This window comes from Leishmania martiniquensis, chromosome 23 (genome assembly GCF_017916325.1).
Source record: "Leishmania martiniquensis isolate LSCM1 chromosome 23, whole genome shotgun sequence".
NCBI classification, from domain to species: Eukaryota; Euglenozoa; class Kinetoplastea; order Trypanosomatida; family Trypanosomatidae; genus Leishmania; species Leishmania martiniquensis.
In genome coordinates, this window is record NC_090158.1 from 570019 (window position 1) to 590134 (window position 20116).

At 61.3% G+C, this 20116-nt stretch overlaps 6 protein-coding genes across 6 annotated transcripts; all 6 read left to right on the plus strand.

Moving 5' to 3' along the window:
- Nucleotides 1-1159: 1159 nt before the first annotated feature.
- Nucleotides 1160-1762, plus strand: LSCM1_06136 (uncharacterized protein; the record flags this gene model as incomplete). Its single annotated transcript, XM_067323568.1, has 1 exon — nt 1160-1762. The coding sequence occupies one exon, from the start codon at nt 1160-1162 to the stop codon at nt 1760-1762; it is 603 nt and encodes a 200-aa protein (XP_067178673.1).
- Nucleotides 1763-2646: 884 nt separating this feature from the next.
- LSCM1_06137 (uncharacterized protein) lies at nt 2647-5073 on the plus strand (the record flags this gene model as incomplete). The annotated part of the gene is made up of 1 exon (XM_067323569.1): nt 2647-5073. One exon carries the CDS (start codon nt 2647-2649, stop codon nt 5071-5073), a length of 2427 nt encoding a protein of 808 aa, XP_067178674.1.
- Nucleotides 5074-6215: 1142 nt separating this feature from the next.
- Nucleotides 6216-10244, plus strand: LSCM1_06138 (uncharacterized protein; the record flags this gene model as incomplete). Its single annotated transcript, XM_067323570.1, has 1 exon — nt 6216-10244. One exon carries the CDS (start codon nt 6216-6218, stop codon nt 10242-10244), a length of 4029 nt encoding a protein of 1342 aa, XP_067178675.1.
- A 932-nt stretch (nt 10245-11176) lies between these two features.
- Nucleotides 11177-12232, plus strand: LSCM1_06139 (uncharacterized protein; the record flags this gene model as incomplete). Its single annotated transcript, XM_067323571.1, has 1 exon — nt 11177-12232. One exon carries the CDS (start codon nt 11177-11179, stop codon nt 12230-12232), a length of 1056 nt encoding a protein of 351 aa, XP_067178676.1.
- Nucleotides 12233-13804: 1572 nt separating this feature from the next.
- LSCM1_06140 (uncharacterized protein) lies at nt 13805-18394 on the plus strand (the record flags this gene model as incomplete). Its single annotated transcript, XM_067323572.1, has 1 exon — nt 13805-18394. The coding sequence occupies one exon, from the start codon at nt 13805-13807 to the stop codon at nt 18392-18394; it is 4590 nt and encodes a 1529-aa protein (XP_067178677.1).
- A 907-nt stretch (nt 18395-19301) lies between these two features.
- LSCM1_06141 (uncharacterized protein) lies at nt 19302-20111 on the plus strand (the record flags this gene model as incomplete). The annotated part of the gene is made up of 1 exon (XM_067323573.1): nt 19302-20111. One exon carries the CDS (start codon nt 19302-19304, stop codon nt 20109-20111), a length of 810 nt encoding a protein of 269 aa, XP_067178678.1.
- Between the last annotated feature and the right edge of the window lie 5 nt (nt 20112-20116).

The window sequence follows — 20116 nt, forward strand, 5'->3', positions numbered from 1 at the left end:
GCTTTGTCGCTCTCCTGGGAATTGCGCAGCGTCGTTGCTGACCCGGTGTGGTACAATAGTAAAGGAAGAAGAGAGGAGGAGGGGGGGACGCATACCGCAGTGAGCAGCGGGGTAATGACCTTTTGTGTTGGCCATCCTTCCCCCTTTGTTGGCTCTCTGAATGCACCAGTGCGGGGCATGGTGCGCGCGCGTGCATGTCTTGGAAGGGTTAGGAAGAGCAGCGGCGCTCACTGTCGGCGAGCCAGAAAGAGAGGGAGAGGGGTTGGTATTGGTGCGCGTGTGTGTGTGTGTGTGAAGATGCAGTGGGCGGGTGCGGTGCTTTAAATAAGGAATACCGTTGCTATGCGCACCATGGCCGTGCCGATGGCTTCCTCTCGATGGGCCTGCTGGATATGTGTGTGCGCCACCCTTTCCTTCCCCTTTGTTTTATCAATGCTGCGTAAGTAAGTGAAAGCAAAGGGAAAGGAGGCGAAACCGGTTGTGTTGTTCCTCCGCAAGTCTCCGGTAAAGAGCGGAATATGAATGCAGAGATGCACTGAATCACACACACACAGAAAAAACTCCGGGGGCCGAAGGCGGCAGGCCGGTAGAGCACGTGCGCGTCTGCTGCGCTCGATGCGGCGTACCCGCAGGACTCAGCCGCTCCGCCTCCTCCCCCCTTACGCGGGGTGGAAAGGGCAGCGAGCGCATAGGAGGCGAATGGAAGAAGAATGATTAGGAACGGGGCAGTTGCCCCCCTCTGTCGCCTTCCGTCGTGAGGGGGCAATGGACGGGCGAAAGCACGAGCGTAAAGATGAAGAGGAGAGGAAAGGAAGGAGGGGGAGAGGGGGCAATGGGGAGAGAGTGCCACTTCGGCGTTCCAGAGCCGCACCTCTCCGTCTTGTTTTCCCTCCTCCCCCCTCCGTTACTCGCAGCCCCCACAGAGCTCTCTTTCCCTCGTCACTATTCTTCTGCCTTTCCTTATCCTCTCACCCTCTCGTCCACACGACACCTCTTCACCGTCGGGGAGGCGCCCATAGCCCTCTTTCGCAGCGTATGCAACAGCCCCGCCAACGAAAGCGTATTGGCACACCAGTGCATTTGCCGACGGTCATTTGGGGCGACATCTGTGTGACCGCATCCGCTGCTTGTGTAAGTACTTTGCATGCGTTAGCGTATGATGTTTCGTCTGAGTAGGTGGAGCCTGGGAGGCGCTCTTTCCCGCGTCTCCGCCGCTGCCGCCTCCAAGCAAAGAGGCCGAAAGCCACTCGCCCAGCCCGCAAGAGGTCGCCCGCACCCACAGTCCGCAAGAGGTAGTCCTCCCTCCAAGCCTGGGAGGAAAGCCGTTAGCAGAAACTCGACACCGAAGGAGACCCGTGCACAGCATCGTTCCCAAGGGCGGGCAAGCGGCCGCTCTTCTTCCGTCTCTTCCCCAAGCCAGTCAGCAAAGGCGGCAACAAAGCGCGAGCCGCCAACAAAGGCAAACACGTCTGCGTTAGTGAGTGCCACGGATGCGAGCGGCACGTACGCGTTGGTGCGGCCAGCGTATATGTCGGCGGAGCGCGAGCAGGAGGTTCTCCAGATGGCGGAGCGCATGCAGAAGAAGGACACAACGACCGAGGTGCCTGTTGCGTCTTTTGCCTACGAAATTCTGAAGGCCCACCCGTCGGTGCGGGACATGGGCCTGCGTGAGCGCATGGACTTCTTGCTCAAGCGCTGGAACCGGCTCAGCAAAGCACAGAGGCTGGACTACGTAAATGACCCCTTGCGAGGGCTCTTGTGAGAATGGGTACCGGCGTGGTGTGCGCGCCGCTTTGGTGTATGTGTGGGTAGTGGGACACTGGTCGCTCTTGCTGCTGTGGTGGTGGTTGTAGCCCCAGGTCAAGACTCTCCTCACCATTTCCGCCCGCCTCTCCGCCTCGTCTTTTCTCTCTCCCTCGCTTTTCCCTTCACGACTCCGCGTCTCGTATAACCGGCGTGCTCTATCGAGGCTTTTGCTTTTCACCTTATCTGTTTCATAGAGTGGTGAACGCATGTGTGCGCGTTTTCCATGCCTCTTTGTTTTCCACGGCCAGTATGCTTGCCGAGCAACGAAGCAGAAGCGGAGCCAGACGAATGGAAAGCCATGGCAGGTGAGTGCCGAGCGAGGACTGATTCCACGGACAGACGTTCCTCTCCCTCTCTCCCTCCCCCAGCATGCGAAGAGGAAACCGTGGGTGGGTACAGAGGAGAAAAAAAAAGAGGCGCAGTGATGCAATCGAAACTGCGCTTGTCAGCCCAGTGGCACCGGCACCTCAGTGCTCTCTCTCAGCGGACATACGCCTTTCTTCATCCTGCACTCAATGCGGCGCGTCCCGCGCGCCCGTCTGTGTACGTGTGCGTGTCTGTGTGTGTGTGTGTGCTGCTTTAGCATTTATACGCAGCTTGCCGCTTACCTCTCTCTTAAGAAGGGTCGAGCAGTTGCATGTATCTTTCCATGTGTTGCACATCTCAGCATACTGCTTCTTTCCACTGCGTTTCTTTTTTTGTATTTGAAAGGTGGGGCGCGCCGCTTCTCCACATCGCTGCGTGCACCCGTCTGCCTCTGAAGACAAGGGGCCTCATACGTGCATCAGCCATCAAAGCGCCTGCGTGTGTGCCTCGGCTTTTGCTGGACACCCTCGCACAATGGTGAGTAGTTTACCTACCCACATGGGTGCCGCACGCTCTGCGCTGCGTCGAGCACGAGCGCCTATCGCCCTCTGCGTACTGCCTCGCAATGCGCGTGTCGACGAGTGCGGTTTACTGCTCTGCAGGCGCAGCGTTGGTGTATATCGCCGACGCGCTACCAGCATCCTAGCGCGGCGGTACGTCCACGAGAGACCGTTTCAGGAGCTACCAGAGGACATCTCTCAAGGTGAGGCGTACGCCACGGCGCGGGACGCGTTGCTGCAGCTGAACGTCATGCTCCGCCGCGGCATCGAGCCAGATGTGCTCATGTACACGTCGCTTATTTCCACCATGGGCCGTGCGGGCCTTGAGTGGCAGGCGTATAAGCTCTTCTCTCGCATGATCGAGCAAAACATCCAGCCGCTGCCGGAGACGTACGTGGCATTGCGCGACGCCACCTCGAGGCAGCGCGTGGGGCTGCGGGAGCAGATTCAGACGAAAATTGAGGAGGCCGTGAGCGTCTTTCCAGAGGAGCTTGCCAAGACCGAGCGTGAGCGGCGGAGGGAGGAGGACCGACGCTGCATTGCAAAGTTTAACGAGTACATGCGTGGGGTGCTGCCTGCCACAGTGTCGAGCGCGTCAATCTCAGCGCCGCCGCTGGCGGCCGCGAGTGTTGTGCCAGAAGTTGAGAGGACCACGTCTGGAGATAGCCCTGATCCACGCCCGAACGCACCTAAAGCAGGCACAGCCTCATCCAGCGACACCATCGCCACCATGCACATCCATAACCCCACCGATGCGTGGGGCGCGGCCCATATGGCGCAAGAAGCGCGGAGCCACGCGCAGTCAACGGCAAAGGGCAGCACTGCCGCTGAGCTTCGTGCATCTCTTGAGCGTATGGATGAGGAAGAGCTGCGAATCTATCTGGCTGCCCAGCGCCAGTTCCGTCACGGCACAAAGGCGCAGCTTGTCGATCGCGTCCTGAAGACGGTGAGTGCCAGTTCGATTCGAGCCATGCTGGATCGTCGCTTCCACTACTTTCGCTCCGTAGAGCAGATCCTGGCCGCCGACTTGCGGCAGCTGAACACAGCAGGGCCCGCAGATGTCACGCCGGGGTCGACGGTAGACGTCGGCGCGCGTGCAGATGCTGCGCAGGATCGCACCCTGGAAAGGGCGGAGGCGGAGTCCTTGAAACCGGAGGTTCTCTACGCCCCATGGGGTATTCTTCGAAAGCCGCAGCGCCGCCGCAGCGAGCCGCCTGCGCCTCGAAACGCGGAGAGGCTGGAGCGCGTCCGCTTGTCTGAGCCGGAGTTGCTTCTTATTCGCAGCAAAGCGGAGGTGAACGACCTAGACGAGTTGCCAGAGTCCCTGCTCCGGCGCTACGCGTACCAGTTTCAGCTGCGATGGCGCCGCAACGAGGGAGCGGGGTCACTTCTGGAGGCGGTGCAGTGGCATGTGACGACGTACGGGGCATGCGCGCTGCAGAGCGGAGGAGAAGGGGCGGGCTCTGACGGATCGCGTGCGTCTCCGGCACCCACGCCGCCGATTCGGCTCCAGAAAGAGGCGGAAGGGATGCAGGAAACGCTTGACAACTACGAAGCCTTCCGTGTGATCGCGCAGCGCACGAGCAATCTACAAGTGGTGGATAGCAAGGAGATCAATCGCCACCTGCAGCGGGTACGCCAGGATGCCTTGCGGCGCGAGCGCAAGATGGAGAACGCGCTGCGGCGAGAGCGGCACGTGATGGAGGCGGCCGGGCTTGCGGCGTCCGCCAAGTCATTCACGCCACCGCCCGCAGGGACTGAAAGGGAGATGCAGGTGCTTGGCGTCACATCAGGGGCGCCTTTTGGCGACGCCTGCCAAGACGCGGTGCCAGAGCCTACCCCTGCGCCGCCGTCGGCACTTGTGGAATCGAAGAGCCACGGCGGTGGTGGCGAGCCGACGAGCGAGGGGGAAGACGGGGCTACTGCGGGAGAGCTGCCGCCTTGGGCGCTGTTCGAGGAGGAGGACGAGTTCAACTTAACCTCCGGCCACTTTGGTGACCCAAAGGTGGGCCGATTTCAGGAGCTGAGCGACTCGAGGATGCAGGTGCTACCGTCCCGCATCGCTCAGGCACAGTGGTCTGTCGACCGCCAGCTGCTTCCCACCTCGCTCAAGGACATTGTGCAGGAGGCCGAGCTGGAGCAGCAGCAGAGGCACGAAGCGATGGAGAGCGAGTACCAGCGTCGCCTGCAGTACAGCAAATACCGAAAGTGGGAAAAAATGATCACTAAAGCGCAGGAGAAGAGGCGAAGGCAGACACAGAACGGCACGCAGGGGGGGGGCGAGACTTGTACGATCAAGCCAGTGCCGGCGAAGCGTCGCCTGGCACAGTTGCTGCGCAAGGGTCGGGATAAGCAGAAGGTTTCTGCAACGGTGCAGGCCAAGTACAACCGCAGTTTGTAATTCGATGCTTCAACGCTCCGCCGTACCAAAGCGTAAGGGGACTTGCACCTTCTCTCGCTAGTGGCCGTCATCTCTGTTGTGTGTGTATGCATGCGCATGCAAGACTGCGTTCTTGGTGACGGCACAGGGGGTTAGCCGCCGCTTCGTTCCCATAAGCAGGCGGCTCTGGCTCCCTCTCCGGCTCTCAGCCTGAAACGTGCGCACACTTACATACAGCTCGACGAGGGATGTCGTTTGTACTCTGACTAGACCCTCACTCACCGACACGCACACCGCCTCCCCCTTTGTGCGTCGCTCATTCCCATAAGAAACGTTAAGCGCCACCTATTGCTTCCGCTAAGGGTTACCGTCACAAATAGAGGGACCGAGGGAAGCAGTGGGGTAGGCTTCCATACACCCTCCCGCACCCGGGCGCACATACGTTACACGTACACAGGCAGATGCAGGGACACTCGAATGTGCGATGGGCGTGCGAGTGTTCTGGCAACGCCGCAAGGGATCTTGTCTCCTGCTCTATCTGTTACATTTTTTCTCTGCCCCCGTTGCTCTCCCTCCCCTCTTCCTCTTAGAAGAGGTGAAGGGGGGGGCGGGGGAAGGGGGTCGTTGCAGTGTGCGTGGCTCTCTCCGCAGGCTGCACCACCCCGCTCACTCTTCGATACTATCCCGAATGGCTCCTCGCCATTGCTCTCTCTTTTTCTCTCGTGTGAACATCTCCTTTGCTGGCGCCTCTCCGCTCTGCTGTTTCACACATCTCCACGCATGATAGCAAAACTTCCCGTCCCCTCCTTCTCCCACCACGGAGCGCTCACTCTGCCCCTATATGTGCGTGTGTGTGTGGGTGTGCATGCTCTTAGGGATGGAACCATGCATGGAAGTGCATACCTTCAGCGCAGCATCGTCACTATCCGCACCGCTCTGGCTTTCTGTCCATCCGGCGAAGGCACGCGCACACTGACGCAGAGTGTAGGTGGGTATGTTGCTACCCTATAATCCCCCCATACACACACAGTCGCCCCATTCCTGGCGCGTAGGGACAGCGTCCTCATCTCGCGCTGACGCCTCGCTTCGCTCCATAGGCCTGAAAGGGGCACCTCTCCACCACGCCCACACACCGGCGCGCACTCGCTACCGCTTGCGTCGCCATGACCCACAGGGTCTCGGCCACTAGATCCGCGCGACCTCCGGGCACGGACTGGCAAGACTCCTATTTCACTCTAGAGGAGCGCTATCGGCGCCTGCAGAAGCAATTCAATGCCCAGGAGCAGGAACTGAAGCTCATCAAGGTCGCGCGAAGAAAAGAGGACGCCCTGCCTGCCGGTCTATCCCCCTCTTCGGCGCCCGCGCGGTATCCACCGCGGTCTGCAGTTCGCCCTGACTCCGGCGCGGCGGGGAAGTCGCAGCGTCATCAAGGAGCCGCTGGACCGCGCTCTGCGCTGCGCCATTCACCCTCACGGAAGGGTGACAATGAAGGGGCATCTGTTGCCGTCTCGCCTGGATTTTTGGCCCTGCCGAAGCAATGGGTCGACTACCGCGTCAGCCGCGACGACTCTGTTGCCGACTACCAGCTGCCGCCTCCGCCACAGGTTTCTTCGCATGCCCAGTCTTCATCGGCGCTAAACCAGTCGTCGGCTCAGCAGCAGGCGCCTGATGAGGAGGAGTATATCGCCGTACCCTCTGCGGCTGCCCCTCAGGCCGCTCGGGCGGCCGCCATCATGGAGGCTAGCGCGTGGGGCGAGGCGGGCTCACTGCCTGATCCAGCTATGGTGTGGGGTACCGACGGCCACAGCAGCATGCAAAACTACATAGTGGCGAGCGCTCTCTATCATGCCAACGAGGAGCTCCGCCGAAAGCTTAACGAGTCAACGACATCGCTGCAGACCCTACAGCAAGAGCTAGCGAGGAGTCGTGCACAGCATGCGGAGGTGCAGACACGGCTGGAGAACGTCTCCGCACAGATGCACCAGCTCGTGCGTGAGCGCGACCTATCGATGCAGAAGTACACCAACGCGAGTCATACAATAGCGGACCTCGAGCGCACCCTCCGTGACCGCATCGGTGAGGAGGAGAGAGTGCGGTTTTCATTGGAGAGTCAAATCACGGAGCTGCGCAGTCGCCTGGTTGTCGGGGCGGATAGCAACGAACTGCTACAGAAAGACGTGCGCAGCTTGTTGTGCGAGACACGGGACCGAACAGCAGAGGTGATGAAGCTGCGCTCGAACCTGGCACTGACCGAGTCCGCCCTGTCGTCGCAGAAGCACGTGAACGAGAATATGCTGGTCGAGCTGAAAAGTCTGAACACGCAACTTGTGGAGGAGCGCAAGCGGCTCATCACGATGACTCGCGAAACACAGATCGCCACCCTTAGCGGGGCGCGTGCGCAGGATCTGGAGAGGCAGTTGCAGCGTGTGCAGGATGAGCGTAACGCGCTTGAGCGGGAGCACATTGGGCTCATGTCGGAGTTTGTGCATGTCACCGAAGAAGCCCTGCGTCACGCTCGGGGAGAGGTGGAGAGAGACGTGGCGGACTGGAAGGCGGCTGCCGCCCATTGGGAGCAGGTGTCCCAGCTCCTTTACAAAGACATCACTGAGCGTACCCACCAGCATCTGCAGTGTCGCGCTGAGTGCGAGGAGGCGCAGGGGCAGCGCGACGCGGCGGAGCTGCAAGTGCGCTCACTGAAGAGGGAGGTGGCCCTGCTCACCGCCAAGCTTGACGTGGTGTGGCCTAGCCACGCGACGGACGCGAAGGACTTGACGGCGGAAGGGATACTCAACGTCTTCGGCCGCAAGGATCGTGCCGGTATTTTCTTATTCGACGACCGCCGCCGCCGAGCTGCAGCGCGTCTCCGCAACGGAGCGGAGGGCGACGTGGCGAGCACCTCGGCTAATGGGCAGACCACTGCGGCAGTGGACGAGGATGATGGCGGCGGCGAGGAGGATGCTGGCTTCGACCTGACGGCTGGAGTGCTGGGTGACCTTCCGGCTGACCCGGCGACCGTCGCCTGCCAGCTGCAGGAGCTGCACGAGGCGAATGCGATGCTAATCTCTGAGGTGCACCAGTTGCGGCTGACGAACGACCTGCTACAAGAGCGATTGAACGGACTCGCGGGAAGGCAGAGGGAAGAGAAGGCCCGTGTAGCCGCGGCTGAGGTGTCGCAGCAGCAGCGCGAGAGGGCGGGACACCAGTTGCTGGAGAAACAGCTAGACCGCGTGGCCTTCCTCGAGGCACAGGTGAAATCACTGCGTGGCTATCACGTCCCCGCAAACGCCCCTATCAGCGAGGTGGGTGAGAACGAGAACATCTTTGAGCTGTTCATTGGCCAGCTCGTCGCCGCCGAGGTGCCGGAGGGGATGGAGGTCCCGGACATGTTTTCCGCCGTGTTCTGCTCTGCTGACTTTTTGGTGCATGAGACGATCACCACCGGCTCTGTGCGCGGCTTCAATGGCTTCTTCGAGGTTACCGCATCTTTCCGCGTGTCCATGGATGCGCTGCTGCTGTACTACCTGCACACACGCCAGCTCCTGATTCAGCTGCACCGCGTTCGCGATGTAGACGAAGCAGCCGCCGTGATGGCAGCCCAAGCAGCCGATGGGAGCCCGGAAGGGTCGAATCTGTCAGCAACTGTACCCGCCGAGACGGGAACTGCGCACAGCGCGCATGGCGGCAGCTCCAGCGGCAGCACGCACCCGAGCCTGCGCATGGCCGAGCACATGTTCGAGACAATAGCGGAGGGCCAGGCAAGCCTGGCGGACATTGTGCTGCGAGAGGACTGCCGCCACTCCTCTCGCCCGACATTGAAGGGCCACGTGCGCCTTGTCACCCCTGCGGGTCGTCACATCGCGTCTGTGGAGTTCCGCCTGACGGCGCGACGCCCATACTCGGCCGAATTCGTGCGGCTCGTGGAAAAATCAGCTGCACCCACTAACACTGAGGGTCCCACCTCCGCCGCCACCGGCGAGGAGACAGGCGACCAGCATGACGTGCCGTCGCACCTACTGGACTGGATGCGGACCACCGCCGAAACTTCGCTAGACGCGGCAACGCATCGGCAGCAAGAGCCTGGCCAGGGCAGGACGCCGACCCCGCGCCACACGCGGGGCGTCGCGGCGATCACCCCCACTCCTTCCCACCCCTGTACTCGTCAGAGCCAACTGCAGCTAGTGCCGGTAGCCTCTGCCGACGGGGACACGTCATCGACTGCTTCGTCTTTCTTCATCCAACAGCGGTCACGTATGGCGAGCACCACTGGGGCACTGGTGATGCACCTCCCCCCACCTTCGCCGCCGCCGCCACCGCGTCGGCCAAGCCCATACTCCTGGAATGCGAGGGAGGACGGCGAGATGGAGGCTTTGAGCCACAGAGGTGGCGACTCTCCCTTCAGCGGTCGAGCTGGCCGCGACTCTGTCAATGAGCGCAGCCCCGTCTCAGCCTCTTTCATGCACGTGAATCGCTCACTCCTCTCGACGCGGCCGGCCCTTGGCGGAAGCGGTGGTGAAGGCTCGGGCGCAACAGGAGAATCCATTGAGCACCTCTGGGTCGATGTGGAGCGACTCGAGCTGCCAGCTGACTTGCCACCGCCCATTCCGAGACTGTCCTGCTACTTTCGTGTCGAAGCCGCGGACCTTGAGGTGTGGCTCGACGCGCCGCCCACGCCGCGCTACACGTGGGAATACACGCTTGACGCGCGAGATAGCAGAGCCGGCGCCTACGGTGTGTCGCTGCCTGTGCGCTCTGTCACGCAGCTCGCCACTGTTCTGCGCGAGCCGCTGATAATTTTTTTGCTGGACGCCGATGCCATGGCGTGTACAAACGCCGCCGCCGCCGCCCGGGATCCGTACGTATGGGCCATGGTAGTGTGCGAGTGGGCGCAGGTGGTGCGGCGCCCTAACGAGCCGCAGTCCTTTGCCTTGCCGCTTTTGCGGCGTGATCAGTCTGTCGTGCATGGGGCGGTGCTGCGACTGTCCCTGACTGCCACCGCCGTCGGGGCGCACCCCGGTCCGCCACATGCGGTACCGTCGCCTTTGCAGCTGCGCGCCGCGGGAGCGAGCAATAGCTCCCCGCCCCTTATACCGCCGCCACCGCTGCAAGAGCTTTCGCCGCCGATGGACCGCTCGATGGAGGAGGAGCTGCTGAGGCTCGAATACGATCAACACACGAGGCGGAGGCTTGCGTAAGAGAGGAAAGGGGGAGGTGAGCGCGCACGAGCGCTTCGTCTTTGTGTCCCTCGCTCTCTGTGCTGGCGCCTGCTCCTCCCCCACTCTTCCTCTCTCCGCGCTTCTCCATCGGCTCATGCGCATACTCTTAGACACTTCTAAACTCATCGAGAGAGGGATGAGGGGACCAAGATGAGGATGCGTACAATAAGAAGAAGCGAACAAACGGGCCCGACTCCACCCCCCCTCTCTCTCTTCCTCTCCCTCCCGCGTCCTCCACCCCAAGCAGGATAGGCGAAAAGCAGCGCCTACTGTGCCCCCATAGCACATCGCGGCAGAGCTCAGTACTGTCGATTGCGTTTCAAGTTCGTGCGACTCTCGAATGCCCGTCTGACTGCTTTCTCTTCTTCTCTCTTCCTCTCTCTGTCTGTCTGTATCGGTGTGCCAGACGACGGATCCATCTCTGTCTGCCTCGCCCTTCTTCTCCTTTCGCAACGCTATCGCGCCACGAATACACGTTGGGGCTTCACACGTACACGCACACAGATGATGAGGCCCCGTTGCTCAAGTAGATCCCCAACACTCCTATAGGCGCACACGCACACGATTTTCGTGTTTCGCGAGCTCCGCTTCCGCTGCGACGCAGTCTACTCCTCTCTCTATTCGTCTTCTCTCTCCTCCTCTCTTGACAGTCAGCGGCGGCCCTGTACGCGAGCGCGTGACGAGAGCAGGGGAGCATCGCCCTCTCGTAACGCGCCGCTGGGCCCCTGCACGAGCGCTCCTCTGCCTGCCTGTGAATCCATTACTGACCAGCTGTGCAAAGGAAACTGCGTTGAGTCGCACGTGAGACGGCACTGCACGCAGTCCCAGAAGGCGTTGCCCTCTCTCCCTCCCTCCCTCCCTCTACTCACACGCGCCTCTGTCTCCTTGACCGAGGCCGCCTCCTCTGCGGGATGAGGACTTTCCGAACCAAGAAGCGAGAGGGCGCTGGAGCACCCGCCAACGACGAAATGCCGATGGAGTCGACTTCATCCGCCTCTTGCGAGAGAACTAGCAGCCCTGCCGCTTGCCTCGTGCCGACACCACCCCCTATGAAAGGCTGGCGTCCGTCGTCGAATACGGGACACGACCCCATCCCTTCAACCACAGCTTCCAGTCCCACACCGATCACGGCTTTTGCTGCCGCGGATCTGAGTGCTGCTGCGGTGAGGTTCTCTTCGGAGCTCGACAATGCGGCAGTGGAGGCGTACTTGGAGTACTTGACCCGTCCGCACACAAGCTGGGGGAGCGCTTCGCGTTACGTGGCTCATCGCCGCGAGGTAATCGAGGAGCACCGACAGTCCGTTTACGCCCGGTCGCTTGCCCTTTTGCGTCGGTCCTCGTTCGCGTCCATGACCTGCAGCGAGGGCGGTGGCCAGGACGCGCTAGAGGCGAGCACGACCGCCTCCGTCGCCTCCGCGCCCGCCGGGTTCCCGCGCACCGCGTCGAATGGAAGTAAGACGGCAACAGGAGCGTTGCGTAAGGGTCGGCTTGGGGATGCAGGGCTGCCTCTACTGCCCTCCGACGCCGCAGAGCAGCTTATTATTGTGACTCACTCCTCGTCTGGGGTCGGCAGCAGCAGCAGCCGCAGCGCAAGCAGGGCCAGTTGTACCTCTACCAATATTGGGCGGCGGGCACCGTCGAAGAAAGGACGTGTGTCCCGTGGGTCAGCACTGGTGGGGCCACCGCGGCTACGTCACACATCATCATCCGCTACAACAGCACCTGTGCGGGACGGCGCAGGGCTCGCCATCGGCGGCACGCAGCTGCTCGGTGAGAGGGCTCATCTGTTCGTGGTCGGCAACGGCCACGGCTCAGCAGTAACAAGTCGTATAGCATCGCGCAACGGTTCCGAGATTCTGCGCGCCGTGGCACAGCAGAGTGGTGGTGGGAGCGGGGTGGATTGCAAGAGGGCTGGCGGCATGTGCGCGGGCGCTCTGCCCCCTCAATCGAAGTACCCACTGAAGTAGAGATGACTGCGGAACTGAAGAGTCGCCGGATACTCTGTGTAGTGCTCTTTAGAGAGGGCGGTGCCGCTGTCGCACCGTCACCCTTGTGCGCCCCTCCTCCTCTTCTACCTTTTCCCGCAGCTTTCTATGGGTGGTGATGTGTGTGCGTATGTGCGTGTGTGTGTGTGGGGGGGGTAGGGGAGGGACAGTGAGGACGGTGATGCAAGCTCGCTTGTGTGCGTGGCCGACGGCGCCATTGTCTTCCCTTTTGCAAGCGACTCTCTCTTTTTTTCCCCACTTCCCCTCCTCCTCCTCTTCCCTTTGATCAGCCTGTCTTGCCATGCACGCACAGACAAGAAACATGTGTGCTCGGAACTCTCGCGTTGACACAGCACGTGCTGTGTCAACGCGTTCATCGACGTGATCTGCTTGGCAGTCGTAGCCCCCCCCAAAATGCGTGACGGCTCTTCTTTTTCCCTGTTCTGCGGCTCCCCCGTTTTCTTTCGAATCCTTACGGGGGAAAGCTTTGAAAGGGGAGGCACGCAGGCGTACACATCCACAGAGGGGAGACGGGCTGGCCGGGTCTATGGGCTGGCGCAGCCGCGGCAGCATCTTTGGCAAGCTTTACCGCAGCAATCGGAGAGGAAGTCAATGTGTGGCTTCTTTACCCTCAGTTGTCATGCGCGCGTGTGTGCGTGAGTCTCTGCGCCCCTCTCTTTGCCTGTACAGCCCCCCCCCCAATCCAGCACTGAGTTCCCATCTTGCGCATAGACGTGAGAAAGGTTTCACAGCCTCCGCCGAAGCGCACGTTGAAATGAGGCGACGGCAAACGAAGGAATAGGGCATTGGAGCGACGCCGGCGGAGACGTCTCGTGGGCGCGCATGCGCTCAAAGACGGCATCTCTTCTTGCACTCACTCCTGTTTCCTCCTTGACTCTGCGTCTGCGATGGGGTCGCAGTATTCCATGGCGTCTCTCTCTTTCTCTCCCCTTTAACCTCTCTTCGCCTCCGTCTTCGCCTTTCACGCTGCCGCTGTTTTTGCCCCTCCCCCTCCCCCCACTCGTTCTCCCCCCTCGCACCTCCCGCCGCCGCTTCACTTTGTCCGTATCGGACGGCGTTGTGCACATGCAAGCGCGCGCACGTGCGGTGCATACGCAGGGCTCTTATTTGATACAGATATACCCACCCATACACCGTCGCACCCCCCCGGCGGGCGTATGAGCGTGCGCGTTGACCTCCCTTTTTTCTCCGTTTTCGACACCGCTGTTGCCGCCTACGCGTGCGTGGTGGTGATCTTCGTGGGGCGTGTGTGTGTGTGTGTGAGCTCTTTTTTATTTTCTTTTGTTTCTCCCTCTGTCTCTTCCTCCTCGACGTGGACGCAGACGCTGGTGAGAGCTCGTTGGTGCTGATCATATTATCCCCCTAACACGACACCTTCGGTCCGGTGACTATCTGCCTGCCTTCGGCCTTCCTCGCACAGGAGGGGTGTGCGTTGACGGTACCCTACGGTATCCCCCCTGTCCCTCCCCTGAACACACACACACACGCGCGCCAAAATCGCTTCCTCAGAGAAAACACCTCTGCCACAACACCATGGCGACGGCGAGCATGCCCCAAGAGGCGCTGGAGCTGCTTCAGCAATATGCGATCGATCTAAAAGACTTCGAGAAGGCTCGCGCCCGCTACAACACTGTCATACAGAAGGAGCTCGTCCCAGCTGCCCAGGAGGAGGGTAACGCCGATGTGCTCGCGGCTACGATGGCTGCGCTGGAGCAGGTGCGCGCAGCCTGGCAAGAGTACATTGCCTCTGTGCAGCGGTACTTCAACCGCGTTGTCCGGTCCACCGTTCGAGACCTGCTCGATACAAGAGGCCTTATTGCCGCAGCCTCGGCTTCCTTGAGCAGCGACGCCCTAGCGACGGCAGGATCAAAGGATTGCCCGGAGGCGAACTCCGGCCCTCTCACCACGACTCCCCACCTTGGAGGTCTTGAACCTGGACAGCTGTCGCTGAGCGCGAATGCGGTCGGCATCCTGGCAATGGGTAGCGGTGCTAGCACCGACGGTGATGCCCTGGCCCAGCTTAACAGACGTGCTGAGCGCATGAGCGATTTCTGCGCCTTCTGTGACAAGTGGTACGTGGGCAACGAGGTGCTGTTCGAGCTGCCAGAGCCGGAGGCTCTGGCCACCCTTGCGGCATCTGCCGTCGCGTCAGTGAGTCGCCTTCTCCGCCTTCTAGGGATGCGAATGGTGTGCGTGTGCGCTGGGAACAGCCTCTTCCTGCGCAGTTTTATCGAGGACGGCGACGCGGTGCGCTGGGTCTCCTTCTGCGGTGACCGCGGCCTGAACGCGGAGGTGGATGCGCTGCTTTCAGTAATGGATCGCCTGCTGCAGCTCAATATCACTGATCCCAAGGTCTACCCACAGCTGCCGTTTGGCTGGCTCTATCGACTCAACTCCCTCTTGGAGCACCCAGACTCGGTCGCTAGTGCATCGGTAAAGCGGCGCAGTGCCGCTGTCCGTATCGCTCTTCAGCTTCTTCGTCAGCGACCGGACCAGGCAACTGCGGCGGGACTTCACAGCGTCCTTCTGAACGCGTGCATTGACCCGAACGGCTGCGTGACGCCGGATGAGGCACAGCAGGTGATGCAGGCGTTCCTGAGCCTCTTTGATGGTCCCAGCACGCGCCAGTTCCTCAAGACAACGGATCTGCGCATCATCTTCGCTCCGTTCCTGTCCACCTCAGAGTCGAGCGACACAGCCCTCTTAGCCAAGCAGAACAACGCTAAAGATCTCATCGTGACCGTCTTTTCTACGTGGGTTGGGAGCTTGTGGATCAGCTCCGAGATGACGGGTCTGCGCTCCATCATCGACATCCTGCAGCTGCCGGGGTCGCTCGACACAAAGATGGTCATCATCACCCTCTTCAACAAGCTGCTCGCGCGCCTCGCTCCACACCGCGGAATCGTCCCCATGGAAACCTGGAAGGGCTTCGAGGAGGACCGCCTGCGCAAGGCCGCCCACGATGCTGAGGAGACGCTGGCCAAGGAGGTGAACGGCGGCGGCGACGTATCGTACGACACACAGTACTTCAACAGCAACAATAGCTTCATGTGCGACTTTGCGCTGAGCGACTCCACCGGCGACGCGGCGCTCTTCGACGACTTCATTCCAACGACTAAGGCTCTCGGTTACCACGTTATGGACCCCTTGCTAGGGCGTGTTCTCGCGTGCCTCAACTACCATGGACTTCCCTATGCCCTGACCCAACTTATGCAGATAGTGAACAAGAACCGAGTCGTCACAGCAGCCGCGTCGAGTCTCTTGCAAGACATCTTCGTGCTGATGGACACAGTGCTGCCGCAGGTGATTGTCTTCAAGCTGCACGAGGCCTTCAACAAAGCTGTCGGCCGTCTCATCAACGACGGCAACGTGTTTGTCGGCGGTCTGGCCTCGCAGCTGTTTCGAAATTACAAGAAGAACACTGGCGGTGGTGTCGTGGTGCCTGTTGTGCCGACCAGCGCGACGGAGATGCCAAACACTGCCCTGAACACCCCCGGCACGCTGGACGTGGACGACCCGACCTTCGCGACGATGCTGCATGATTGCAAGGTGGATCGGATGAAGGGCTGCCAGGCGTGGAACTTCGACATCCTAGCCACACTGGTGCAGGGCCCGCTGCGCCTGCCCCGGCGATTCCGTGCCGCGCGAGAGCTGGTGGAGAGTCTCGTACTCTTCTTCACACCGCTGTCGCTGTCCAGCACACCGCATACCTCCTCCACTTTCAGCGCACTGTCTCCCGAGACGGTTTCCCCGCAGATGTGCATGGTGGGAGTTGAGCTGGTCGATCTCATACTCAGCTCCCGAGACGGCGCGGCGCTACTGGAGCGCATGGGCTTTGTCGCCTCCGTGGCGGCGATGCTGAAGGAGGTGCGCATTGGCAAGCCCGTCGTGCTTCGGCGCGCTGTGGTCAACACATGCATCGGCCGGTCGTTTCTCCGCATGACTGGTCGCCTCTCCGCGCATGCCAACGGCCTGCTGCTCATGCGAGACCACGGCGTCTTCTCGCTCGTGGACAGCATGTTCTCGAAGCTGAAGGGCCCTCGTCTCGAGAACCCAACCGAGGAGGACACCCTCCACGATGTGTGCTACCAGCTCCTGCAGTATCTGTACCTTGGCGCGGTGCCGAACTACGGCGTCTGCAAAGACATCCGGCACACCTTCCGCGCCGCACTGAGCAATCCGAGCAACACAATACGTCTCTGCGCAGCGCAGCAGCTGAAGAAGGCAGTGTGGCGCGACCTGTCCACCTCAATGAAGTGGGGCATCGAAACGTTGCTGCAGGCGCTGCACGACGACTTCTTCAGCGTCATCGAAAGCGCTTTTAAGTTGCTGCTGAGCATTTGCCTCTGCTCCGACGAGGGCCTCGACTATCTGATCGAGTGCTTTCCAACCGTGCTGATGGAGAGCGAGGTGATCCTCAACCACGCCAAGCAGCTGCGGCTCAACGTGCTGCTCTACCGTATCGCCAGTCGGCCGTCGGGCTTTCGCTTTCTGCAGTCCTACGGCTGGGTCGAGAAGGAGCTGCACCGGTGGGAGGAGTCTGAGTCGGTGCAGTACACTATCATGCTAGAGCGCCTGCAGAACTTCGACGGTAGTGCTGCGGCTGCGGAGGGCGGCGGCGGCGTGGGCAGTACGACCATGCCATCTATCAGCGATCCGTCTGTCCGGCACACGCGCTCCTACTCGGATGGCCTCGGCGGCGTGTACGGCCGCGTGACGGGCAGTACCTCATACCTGCCGCTTTTGACCGCCGCGGACGCTTCGAGCACAAAATTCTTTCCCGTGCACTTCGCTTCCGTCTTGTGTAGCTCGGTCGAGGGCTGTGCGATGTTCAAGCACAGCAAGCTGTGGACACGCTCTGTGCAACGCTTGCTAGAGCAGCCGCTGCCTCCAGACATTGTGTACGACGACTCCCTCAGCGACGAGTCTGCCTCGTCCTCGGCCGCCAGCAGCGACGGCGAGTTTAGTGCGACGACTGAGGCGTCGCGGTACATGCGCCAGCAGCAACAGGCCCAGAAGTGTCAGCAGCAGGCGCATCCAGCCCCGAGCACAACTTATCACAGTGGAGCTGTTTGTGGCACAGGGGGCACGTCTGTACCAGCCCTTGGGGCCCTCGCCGACTCCGCAAACGTGCCGCGCTACAGCTCTACCGGTGACCACATGGTAAACTCCCTGAGCGCGGCCCGCGTGCGCGATGGGCTGCGTGGCGGGCCGGGCACTTCGCTGGGCAACAACAACGCCGGGGGCGGCGTGAGCGGCGGCACCGGCGCGGTCAACGGGAACTTCAGCGGCTTCGGCGGCGCTGATCAGGCGTTCGTCGCCACGTCGAAGGAGATTGAGATGCTCAGGAAAGGGTACCTGTCAGCGCCCTTGTCGAAGATCATTTCAGCCTCACGTTTCTGCAAAGTCTCCGGCCAGTCGTTCTCCCTCGACTGCGTGGGCGACATCGTGGCTTTGAAAGATGCTATGCTGTGCCTTGCAGAGGTCGGCTCGACAGAGGTGGGCTATGGCATGATGCTCTCTGTGCCGGGCCTGCATCGGCGCTTCGTCGCCCTCTCCCGCTTCGCTTCCACGATCTCGGTGCGCTGCATGGGGCTTCTCGGGAGCGCGATTCTGGCTCGCTCGCGGCGTGGCGCCGACGACCTCGTGAAAAAGGGGTACTCAGTACTGCTGAACCCGAACGCGTACGTTAGCGCCGAGGGCATCCCGTACGCAGTATCCTTTGCCCAACTGAAGCCGTCCAAGTGGACCTCTATCGCACGCAAGGCGGCGCTGAACAATACAGCACCCCGCCACGCCCACGCGGACTCCATTGCGTTCTCCACAACCCAGGAAGTACCGCAGCGCATCTTGGACAACGTGTACGCCTTGTCGAACCCAGTCAGCTGCGAAAACGCGAAGAAGATGCTCTACAAGATCATGAAGAAGAGACCGCAGCTCTTTCTACAACTGCAGGTGCGCCGCCTCTGCCTGGACGTCGCCTTCACCTACCGCATGCACTACAAGGAGCGCCGCTTCCTGGCTGAGCTGCTGGAGAACGCGCAGCTCACCGCTGGCGCTTCAGCAGACTCGAAGCCGCTGCGAATGCCGGCCCCTCATGCCCTCCAGCTAGAGAGGAAGTGAGGGTACCAGAGAGAGGTTGGTGGGGCGGAGTGGAGGGGTGGCAGTGATAGCTGTGGTGCATCTCTGCGGTTGTGCTCGTAGGCGTGCCTGTACAGTTGCGTCTCTGTGCATCCCCAGCACCGTTTTCTTTCCCTGTAGATATGTGGCCGTCCGCCGACGCTGCCCACCGTCATTGGCGGTGCTGCTCTCGAGCGCGTTGACCTGCCCTCCTTGTGGGAGCTTTCTGTGTGCATGCGTATGCGACTCTGTGCCTTTGTCTGGAGGGGTTGGGAAAGGGGGAGAGGGAGGCGTATGCGTCTGTCTCTCTCTGTGCGTGTGTGTGTGTGCGTGGCTGCCTGTGGGAGAGAAGAGGCCGAATCGCTTCTCTTTGCTCCTCAGTTTTGTGTCTCTGTGTTTGCTCTTCTCCCCCTCCACACACACACACACAGACATCTCATTGTGGGTCTGCATAGTTAAACATTTTCGGCGCTTCCCTGTCACATGCAGATGTGGGCGCGCATGCCTACCTGCGTCTGTGCGCCTTGCGGGGTTGCCGTGCTCTCTCTCTATGGCCGCTGCGCGCATGTTGGTGGGTGCAGTGGGCGCCGTGGCACTCTCGTGATCCAAGCCTGCGAAGAAGAAAATGAATAGTAATACAGCCACAGCAGCGTCTGCGTCTCGCATCAGGCGCACGCGTGTGCCACAGGCAGACACCATCGGCCACATTGGGGAGACACTGCCTTTGGAGACGGCGCACCCCACGCAAAAATGCAGAGGCGCGCTGACCTCCAGTATGCCAGCCCACTCTGACAATGTGCCGCTGCACTGAGACAGCGAACGCGCCTTTGCCGTTGCTTCGCTACCCTCGGCCTCGTTCTCATGTCTTCCTCTCTCGCTTCTCGCCTCCAGCGGATACTTCTCCCTGCTGATGCGACAAGCTGCGCGCCAGGCGCATACCTCCGGAAGTGGCAGCTTCAGCTCCCCTTCATCGTCTACGCAGTCTTTACCCGGCGGAGGTGACTGTCGTCAGGCAACGACGAAGGACGCGTGTGCTGCTTCCGCCAGCTCCGTAAGTAGGAAAGGCGCACTGCTACCGAAGTCCTCAGACACGGCGAGAGCATCAACGGTTACGGCTGACGGCGCCGAGGGCGCAGCGACAGCCATTGCGCACAGGCCTGACAAGGGCACCTTTACGGAGTCCGAAAGGCGCCGCCAGACGGCGCTATTTTTGGATGAGTCGGAGCAGTTCGCCTTCGACTTTGGTGGCGCTGTTGCGGAGATCGCCGAGACCATCTTTGAAGCGGACGCAGCGGAGCGGGCTGCGCGACGGGCTGAAGAGCTGGAGGACACTACTGCTCGTGTCCTCGCTGCATCTGCCTTGCACGCCACCACGCCCCCACGGCTGCTGACGTTAGAGGAAGTGAATGCGTACGCGGCAGATGCCATGCAACAGGGTCCTCCACGCTTCCTGAGGCTGGCCACGGCGGGATCGCGCAAGCGGGCTGCCCCAAAGACGTCCTCCATCCCAGCGCCACAGGATGGGCCGGCTTCCGTCGACTCTGCGCTGCCAGCTCATAAGCAAGCGGAGGATGCGGATGGTGCTACCCTGGCGGAGGCCATCCCACAGTTCCAGGCAGCGCTGTGCCGCTATGAAGCGGACCTCTGGCGCGCGCATAAGCAGCGTCGTGAAGAGGAAGCGCGGCAGCGCAGCAAGAAGAAGCACAGCCAGAATGCCTAGCCATC